Below are 9,886 nucleotides of genomic sequence, written 5' to 3' on the forward strand. Positions count from 1 at the left end.
GACCAATTCTTTGCTCGTCGGGTAGGTGTTCTACGCTTGCAACAAAGTCCTACAATTAATCTGCAAAATAGACACTTTGGCTCAACATAACTCATGATATGCGGTTAGTGGGTATTTTTTAGGTACTTCGGCACAAGTTTAATATGTAGCATGATTCTTAACAAAATTGATGCATATTCTTCTTATCTATCTCGATTATTCTAAGTAAAAGACTATAATAACTTGTATTTAATTGAGTAGTTCAAGTTGTTTGGGTCATTTGAACATCCCTACTTCTCTCTCCTATTTTTATTTTTCTCTTAAATCTTAAATCACTAATTGACCCAAAAGTTTAAGCTCGTGGGTGAAAACAAATTTAATTGTAAACAATGTTGCAAATGTTTGAACACGAGACATCCTAAACCAACTTATTCTCATACCATCTTAAATCGTCGATTTACCAAAAATTTAAATAGATGGATAAATGTAAATTTAATATAGTATTAACATTTTTATCCTCCTAAAAAAGAAGTTTAAATTAGCGGCAACTTAATATATTTTATAAAATGGTTAAATTCGCAATCGAAAGTAAACAAATTTAATTTCTTCGGTTGGTCATATACATGGAACTCCGAAGAAAGTTTGCGTGTGGAACTGATGAACTTTGGGTATTATGAGATGAACGTTTTTGTAATTTAGCGTATTAAAATACGGCAAATAATGCTGCTACTTATCCATCGAAACTACCATGATTCAGCGGTGTGTCGCCATCTGGATATTTGCCACTGTGCCGTCCATGGACCATTTTTGCATTCTCTATGAAAAATTTAAACTGTTACTCGGTTCCAATTTTTGCAAACCACATCCTTTGAATTTCCTTTTCTATCAACTTCATTACACCACAAACTTCGAAGTCGGCAAAATCTTCCTTAAAAACAGTGGACACCCAGAAATAAACAAAATATCTCTCACAAAGAAATCGAGAAAACAAAACAACTAACTACAACATTACGCACTAATATCTGAGGATTCACGAGATGCAACAATAATCCAAGCAGGTCGAAAGTCATGGTCATCCAGTTAAAGTGCCGGTGAAGTGGGTTCGACGTCAAAGCCGTTAGAAATTTGCAAAGACAAAAAAAATTATTTTTTTTCAGTACTATAATAATTGTAGATGGAGGATCGGATGAAAGATCATGTCAATTACTGTTAAATTAAACTCAATTTGATGAAAAAAAATCTTATTAATAGTCTGAAAAAAATCTATGAGCAGTACAAATTCAATCACGCCTTTATTTTGTGGAGTGCGAGCAGTGTAGCTTGTTGTTTTCACCTTGACCGCCATTTTATGATTTTTCCCCCTTTTTTCACCACCATACAAGGACCTAGTAGGCCATAATACGAAATGTGAGGGACCTCCAATAAATTACGACATTCTTCTTTCAATTTTGTGAAAATAGACTTTTTTTTTTTTTTTTTTTTTTTTTTTTTTTAAGTATCTAACCTTTGTATGAATCTTATAAATTCTTGGTTGTATACACTCGTTTAATAGCTATTTGATTTGAAAGAAAACATTCTAGAAAATGTAAACAACATGACAAGAGTAGAATTTATCCACTTAGTTTTAGAAAACAAATAACCATACACATGAGACCTACATAATGGGTAAGAATCTTCCGTTAGTTACTATTAAATTTTGATATATAGAACTGAAAGAATGCAAAAGTGATTGGAAATATGTAGTTGTGAAATTCAAAGCATTTTAAGAATATGGTGGAACTTAATTCAAAGAACAAAGAGAAGAGTCGCGTGGGTCGTGATCTTTCTGAGTTGAGTTGAGCTACTTAAGTAGTACGGATTGTTTCTTTGTCTAAAGTTGTTCGAGTGGTGTCTTTTGTCTGGTATTCGAGAGCAACGAATGAGGCTATACAACGTATTCAACAGAATCTTACGGTAACTTTAGGGCCTATTTCGTTAATATCATTTTCCTTCTCTGAAAAAATTGGTTGAGATTCTTTTGGATTGCCTGTGTGGTTCCCTTATACTATTGGTGAGAGACTTGTGTATAAAACTCTTTAGTTTATTTATAATACTTGTCTTTTCAAAAAAGAAAGAAAAAAACAAGAGTTTAATAAAGGGTTTAGAGAAAATAGATTCAATTTATGATAATCAACTATGTAGAGTTTAAGGTGCAACGATTTTTCTAGACACTCAAGTGTTATAAGATTAAATGGGATCATTTTTAAACACTCAAACGTTGTAAGGTTAGATGGACTATCAACTCTCTGTGTGCCTATTTAATTCAAAGAAGAAAGGCCATTTTCCAATCACTGAACTTTGTGGAAGTCTTGAAATGTCTCTTCTTCTCCTCATTCTCCTATTCTCTCTACTGGTATTGATCATCCTAAAATGGAAGAAAAATAGAAATAGAAAAAAGGGTCATTTTCCTCCAACTCCACCAAAGCTTCCAATCATAGGGAACTTACACCAACTTGGCAAACTCCCACACAAATCTCTATGGCGCCTCTCCCAGCTTTATGGTCCCATCATAAGCCTCAACCTCGGCAGCATTCGAACCACCGTCATCTCCTCCCCCACCGCCGCCCATGGCCTCTTAAAGACACACGATCTTCAAACCTGCAGCCGACCACAAACTGAGAGCGCCAGAAAATTCACTCACAATTTCCTCGACATTGCGTTTTCGCCATACGGCGAGTACTGGCGAGAGATGAGAAAGATTTGTGTTCTTGAGCTTTTTAGTCTCAAGAGACTCAAATCTTACGAACCCATTATAGATCAAGAAGTAAGTTCGCTTATTGAATCGACTTCGGAACTGGCTTCTTGTGGGGATGTTGTTGATGTTAGTGACAAGTCCATGGCTTTAACTGCTGCTATTATTTTTAGGATTGCTTTTGGGAAGAAAGTATCTGAAGGAGATGGATTTCATGAGGTTGTGAGTGAAGCTGAGGCGTTGTTGGGAAGCTATAGTGGTTTTGAGTTGTTTCCTAATTTTGTGGGGAAGGTTATTGATTGGTTTAGTGGACGTCAAAGAAGGGTTTTGAAGGTTTTTAATGAGTTGGATGCTTTGTTTCAAGAAGTGATTGATGAACATCTTTCTGTTGGGAGGGATAAACCCGAGCAAGATGATATTGTTGATGTGCTTTTGGGAATTATCAGCAAAAATCAAGCTCAATCGGCTTCAAATGTTACCATTACCCATGAGAATATCAAAGGCGTTCTTTTGGTAAACCAAACTTTTTTCTTTCTTTATGCGTCCTATAAGTTCAGTTTCTTAAAAACTAGATTTTTTTTTTAATTTTTAGAGTTAATTAATTTAGTTGCTACTGCAGTTCGATTATCGCACAATCTTTCTGACAAAATTTATATCGATGAATATGCATGAACAGAACATATTTTTGGGAGGATTAGACACAAGTTCCATAATAATAGTGTGGGCAATGGCAGAATTAGTAAAGCGACCAAAATTAATGAAGAAAGCTCAATACGAAATCAGAAGTCACATGAAAAGTAGAGGAAAAATAACAGAGAAAGATACCGAACACTTTCAATATCTAAAAATGATAGTGAAAGAAACGCTAAGAATGCATCCTCCAGCACCCCTTCTTCTTCCCAGAGAAGTCATGAGCCATTTCGAAATGGAAGGCTTCGATTTTTACCCAAAAACAATGGTTCAAATCAACGTTTGGGCAATTGGACGAGACCCCAAATGCTGGAAAGACCCAGAAGAGTTCGTACCGGAGAGATTTGCAGAGAGCTGTGTTGATTTCAGAGGACATCATTTTGAGTTGCTGCCGTTTGGGGCTGGCCGGAGGATTTGTCCGGCGATGAATATGGGGATCAAAATTGTGGAGTTTGCTTTGGCGAATCTTTTGTACCATTTTGATTGGAAGTTGCCGGAGGGAATGAAGGAGGAGGACTTGGATATGGAAGAGATCTCGGGGCTTAGTCTCACCATTTACAAGAAGTTACCTCTTAAACTTGTTCCTGTTTCATACCATCCATGACCATGACTTCGATTTCCAATCTCCAACCATTGTAGTTTAAATAAATAAAGGAACTTTTACACCAAGAGTTCTCTTGGCTCATAGATTTCATAAATTAAATTTTCTTTTATTGAACACTTTTAGAAATAATTTTGGATAATTTCATCCTTCTTTCCACTTTTAATATATCCGTTTTTTCTCTTGTTTTGGTCATTGATAAATCCTTTTTTGACTTTTTGTTGTTTATATATATAAATATCTATTTTCATTTTAATTTAATATGTGATTAATGAGATTTTTTTTATTTATTATTAATTATAGAGTTGTTTCATATCTTCATCTCTTGATTAATAAGATTTAGTTGGTTTTAATTGTAGGGATGTTTATTGTTTTTTCATCCCATTGCAAAATTATGGTTTCAAATATTAGTTGTTTCACTTTTTATTTTGTCGGGCTTATTTCAAATATACGTAATGTTATTTCAAATACATATGAGGTTATTTCAAATGCATTTAGAAGAAATATCGATTTAAAGACTCCATATTTTAATTTTAATCTCTTTTCTATTGAGTTATATAGTGTACCTATTTTGTCATATATACACATAAATGTTTAGTTATTTTGTAAATATATACCTCATATTATATGCAACAATTAGATTATCATAAACTAAAATAGATAACATCATTAAATTTTTTTAAAAAAATCAAATTTGTAGAGTTTAAATTCTTAAGCTAATGTTATGAGATGTATTAGTAATCTTTTTTTCCTCTACATTATACAAATATTTTATTGGATATTTGATACATATTGTAGAGAGAGATTGTTTCAATCTACAATGTAAGTCAAATATCGTAGACTAACTATTATATATTTAAACAATAATGATAGACGATACTGCACTTGTCGTCGTCGTGGTTTTTGTTGCTCTTCCGGTGACGATTTCAATTGAAGGAATAGATTGGGGTTTAGGAAGATTTTATGAGATCTTGAAGAAGAAGAAGATACTATGAAGATTCAAGCAATGAGTTTCCACTTTTGGCCTCACATGTGTGGAACTCCTCATCGTATCTAACCCGAATTGGTATCAGTGACCGACCATTTTGTAACGAAGTTGTCGGTACGGTGGTGGTAGCATAGCAACGACGACCATCATAGCCGTCAAAAGTTGAAGAAGATTCATGAAGAAAAAATGAGGATGCGTAGATTGAAGAAGAATGGAGAATTTTTTGGAGTGATTTGGATTAGAAATAGGGAATTTGGATAAGATTATCTAGATAAATTGAGGAAAAAAGAGAAAAATGGGGGGATTCAAACAGTTTTTCTTTTTTGAAATTTTTTTAAAAAGGAACATTAATAGGGGCATGGATACATGAAACCCTACACTACACATGGACGGGGAGATACACAAAACCTAGGCTAATTTTTTTAAAATTATATTTTATTTTATAAAAATAGTTTATGGGGCCTTAATGATAAATACACCACAACATTAGTGAAAATTTGTAGTTCGTTGGGTTATTTTTGAAATAAATGGAGTATATTTTAATATGTCTTACAACTAAGGTCTTCTAGGTAGAAAACGCTTAAATAAGCCTAATTACTAAATTCTCCAATCTTTTTCATTTTTTACAAATAATCAATGAACAATTATTTTACACAAAAATTTGGCTCGATTTACAGAAGTGTCTTGTAGTTATGAACTTCCTAAAATAATTTTTTTTTTTTAAACCTATACGAATAATGACAATTTCTTCGAAAATCCATAATTTATTTCCTTCTTAAATGAAAGTAGGAATAGGCAAGAAGGTTTGAATGTGAAAACGATGTATGCTTGATATATATACAACACAATAAATTCGATATATATTTTATCTAAATCAGGATATATTTGATAAGTGCATGTAAGACAATTTGTACAATATATCGTCTTATAAGCCAAAAATATGTGAAGTATATTTAGGTTTTCTAATATATTTGTAGACATACCAAAATATGAATCATGGTATTTACATTTTCCAGTATGTTAGACATATACTTGAGATTGCAATGGAGAAGTGATCAATTTTCAACTAGGATTAAGAAAAAAAAAATATAAACAAAATCTCATAAAACAAAGAAAACATTAATTTAAAATATTCTACATTAAATGAATATAAATTAAAATTAAAAATAACAAAAACAAAATCAAAATTTGAGAATGGTGTTAATAAGGAAAGAAATAAATATTTCAAAATTTTTGAAATAATGGTGAAAATGTTAAATTTGTCCAAAATTAAACTTCAAACCGTTGTTTTTTAATATAGAAAAATGAATCAAAATATTTACAAAACATAGCAAAGTTTTAGAACTATCAATAATAGATGCTGATTGACATTGATAGACTTCTATCAGTGTCTATCAGTGACATTGTTAGACACTTATAGAAGTCTATAAGTGTCTATCAACGTCTATTATTTATAGTTCCAAAATTGATATATAGAAGAAAATGTTTGTGCACCCATATAATAAACATTGGAAGATCATCATATCAAGATCTTAATTCAAAAAAGAAAATGTTTAAATTATTAAATAAACATTGGAAGATTCCAAAACAAATTAACCAATTATATTATTTATTTTCTTTGTGAGTGATATTTTCTTGCTTATTTTATTATATTTTGTGGATTTTTTATGATACAATTGAAAAGTCGTTGATGTCGAACTCGATCAAGAAAATATGAAAATATCGAAATGTCGACGAAATTTAATACCATAGTTATAACGAATTAATATATCAACACATAAAATAAAACCCGATTTTTATCTTTATATTTTTTTCCATCCACAAATTAAAGAGCGGTAATCAAACCATTAAATTTTCAAATGATAACGAATAAAAAGATAGTTACATATATAATTTTAATTTACTTATTATCTAAAGATTACAGAATTTTAAATTACAATATAAATTGACACCTTGGCCAATTTGAGTAGGCCTTTAATTTTTCCAATAGATATAAGGAACTAAAACTATTCTTTGGAGTTTAAGTAAGGAATTGGAAGAAGTTGAAGAGGTGATTTCTTGGCAACTGCAATACCAGATTCCTCTTCCATATCAACATCTTTTTCTTTCATTCCATTTGGTAATTTCCAATCAAAACACAACAAGATATTAGCCAATGCTAGCTCCACTGTAATGGTTGCCATACTCATTCCAGGACAAATTCTCCGACCAGTTCCAAATGGCAACAACTCAAAATTTTGCCCTTTGTAATCAATATTACTTCCTATAAATCTCTCTGGCAAGAATGCTTCTGGATTTGTCCATGATTCTGGGTCTCGTCCAATCGCCCACACATTGACATGAATATGAGTTTTTGGATGAATATCATAACCATTTAACTTAAAATGGGACATGGTTTCTCTTGGAAGTAGAAGTGGGACGGGTGTATGTAACCTTAGAACTTCTTTCACGACTGCTTTTAGATATTCAAGCTTGTCGAGGTCACTCTCCTTTACTACATTTTCTCTTATACAACTTCTGATTTCATCTTGTAGCTTTTTCATCACTTTTGGATTTTTTATTAACTCTGTCATTGCCCAAACAAGTGTGTTTGCTCCTGTTTCTACTCCACCTAGAAATATATCCTAAAACCACACAACCACAAAAGAATATTAAGACAAATAATTTTAAAAAATTGTGCAATATTTCAATGCCAGCTCCTTTTGATCACAAAGACTAAAAAAATATCTTAAAAAAAAAAAAAGATAAATTTGTCACATGACAACTTGTGATTAGACATTTGGATGAATTTTACAAAGACAGATACAGCTTGAGTTGCATTCAAATATTTTTGCAGCCTTCTTTAGTAACATAGTAAAAGAAATATTGGGTAACCTGAATGGACTGCATGAAGATAGGTCCAACCCAACTATTATCTAAATCATTTTCTTAATGATAAATAGAAAAATGCTTAGATGCATCGTTGACAACATCTATCTTTGTGCACCCATTTTTTTCAGATATTTTAACTTTTATTGGAGTGAGTGATGAGAGAGGATACATTAAAATGTGTGTATCTTAGGATGCATCTAAGTATTATCCTAATAAATATATCTTCTTCATTGTATTATTATACATAGAAAAAACAGTGGTGCTTGTTCGGATGCATCTAACTTTGTACAATCCATCAATTACCCAATAAAAAATCGACAAATGATAAGAAAGTTTGACCTTTTAAAAATATTAATTTTTTTTTATTAGGTAATAAATGAGATATTGTATGGGAATAAATACAATCTAGACTGTACCTAAACATTGCCAGAAAGTTTTTGAGTAAAACCAAACGAAACCATGTAGATTTATAATTTAAAAAAAAATGGATAATAAGATCATGAGATAAAAATTTAAGTTGAAAGCTTACCATGACAAGTGCTTTGATGCAATCTCTAGTGAGTTTCACTACATCAAATTCAGAGCCATCCTTCTCCATTTTCAACAAAACATCAACAATGTTTTCTTGATAATCATCATTATGAGAAGAACTCTCCCTAAATTTAGTGCGATCATCCACTACATGTTGAAGAAAAGCATCCAACTCAGCAAAACTCATCTCCAATCTCTTATGAACACCACTAATCCGATCAATAATCCAACCCACTCTAGGAAAGAAATCAGTTGCTGAAAAGCTTCCCAATGCTGCAACTGCTCTTCGAATAACCTTTTGAAAATTCTCATTATCTAACTCTCCACCTCTAAAGCTCTTCCCAAAAGCAATTCGGGTTATCATATTTGCAGTGAGAGAGTAAAATTTTTCACTCAAATCAATTGGAGTGGCAGAAGATGAAGATTGAGAGATGGAGTTTAACAACACACCAATCTCTTCTTCTCTTATCATTTGAAATGATTGCACTCGTCTAACATTGAAGAGTTTAAGCACACAAATCTTTCGAACTTCCCTCCAATACTCACCATATGGCGCTAATCCAATGTCTAAATAGTTGTATGAAAATCTTGCACCAGCGGCGGATTGAGGTCGACTGCAACAAGCGAGGTCGTGAACTTTTAACACCTCTTTTGCAGCATCGGCGGAGGAGATTACGACGGTCGGGACAGAGCCGAGTTTGAGGAACATGACGGGGCCGTATTTTTTTGAAAGGTTACAAAAGGAGCGATGAGGGAGAGAGGTAATAAGGTGTAGATGACCTAACAAAGGAAGCTTTGGTGGGTTTGGAGGATGAATAATAACCTTCTTGTTATTTTGTCTTCGAAATTTCATCTTTGTTTTAAGAAACAGTAGAGAAGATAATAGCACCATTGTTAGAGGAAGCCATATGATAACAATGTTATGCATAATCTGATCCAAGCTAACCATTTTTTTTTTTCCTAATGAAAGCTTCTTGTGATATTGAGAGGTATATATATTTATGTCTGAGGGAATAAAGTTGCAAATATTTATAGACTTCTTGGATATTTGTTATAGGGATGATTTTGAAACGGAACATGTTCAATTTTGCTATACTAATTTTGTTGAAATTTCCATGTTGAATATTATTTTTTCCCTTGTTCATAAGAGATATTGATAATGATGCAAAGACTTTAGCTTCTTCGAGAGTATTACGGATGAGGTAAGGATGTTTTGAGGGTAACTCCAAATCAAACAATATTTGTCATTTTAGGAATCCTTTCAACCCAAACATGCATTTGGCCATGCCCCATTTGGTGAAAAGATAGGCTCGATCTCGACCTCAACCTTGACCTTAGCCAAGTACATGTTTTTGGGTCTAACCCCTCTTAATCTTTCTCATATCTATTTTGGTCCTTAGATGTAACTTTCGTTAGGTCTTATCCTTTGTATAGTATGAATTTTATTTATGATCATATCGAGTGGACAAGTTGGTTTTATGATTAGTTAAGTTGT

General features: G+C 32.4%; 2 protein-coding genes across 2 annotated transcripts; one reads left to right on the forward strand and one right to left on the reverse strand.

The window, feature by feature from the left end:
• The first annotated feature begins 2,200 nt into the window (after nucleotides 1–2,200).
• Nucleotides 2,201–4,169, forward strand: LOC120080872 (cytochrome P450 71B2-like). Its single transcript, XM_039035534.1, has 2 exons — nucleotides 2,201–3,223; nucleotides 3,387–4,169. Exons 1-2 carry the CDS (start codon nucleotides 2,249–2,251, stop codon nucleotides 4,002–4,004), a joined length of 1,593 nt encoding a protein of 530 aa, XP_038891462.1. The 5' UTR covers nucleotides 2,201–2,248; the 3' UTR covers nucleotides 4,005–4,169.
• A 2,686-nt stretch (nucleotides 4,170–6,855) lies between these two features.
• Nucleotides 6,856–9,374, reverse strand: LOC120081863 (cytochrome P450 71B37-like). The gene is made up of 2 exons (XM_039037038.1): nucleotides 8,390–9,374; nucleotides 6,856–7,613 (listed from the first exon to the last, which is right to left on the reverse strand). Exons 1-2 carry the CDS (start codon nucleotides 9,338–9,340, stop codon nucleotides 6,996–6,998), a joined length of 1,569 nt encoding a protein of 522 aa, XP_038892966.1. The 5' UTR covers nucleotides 9,341–9,374; the 3' UTR covers nucleotides 6,856–6,995.
• Between the last annotated feature and the right edge of the window lie 512 nt (nucleotides 9,375–9,886).

Source organism: Benincasa hispida, chromosome 7, assembly GCF_009727055.1.
Source record: "Benincasa hispida cultivar B227 chromosome 7, ASM972705v1, whole genome shotgun sequence".
Lineage (NCBI taxonomy): Eukaryota > Viridiplantae > Streptophyta > Magnoliopsida > Cucurbitales > Cucurbitaceae > Benincasa > Benincasa hispida.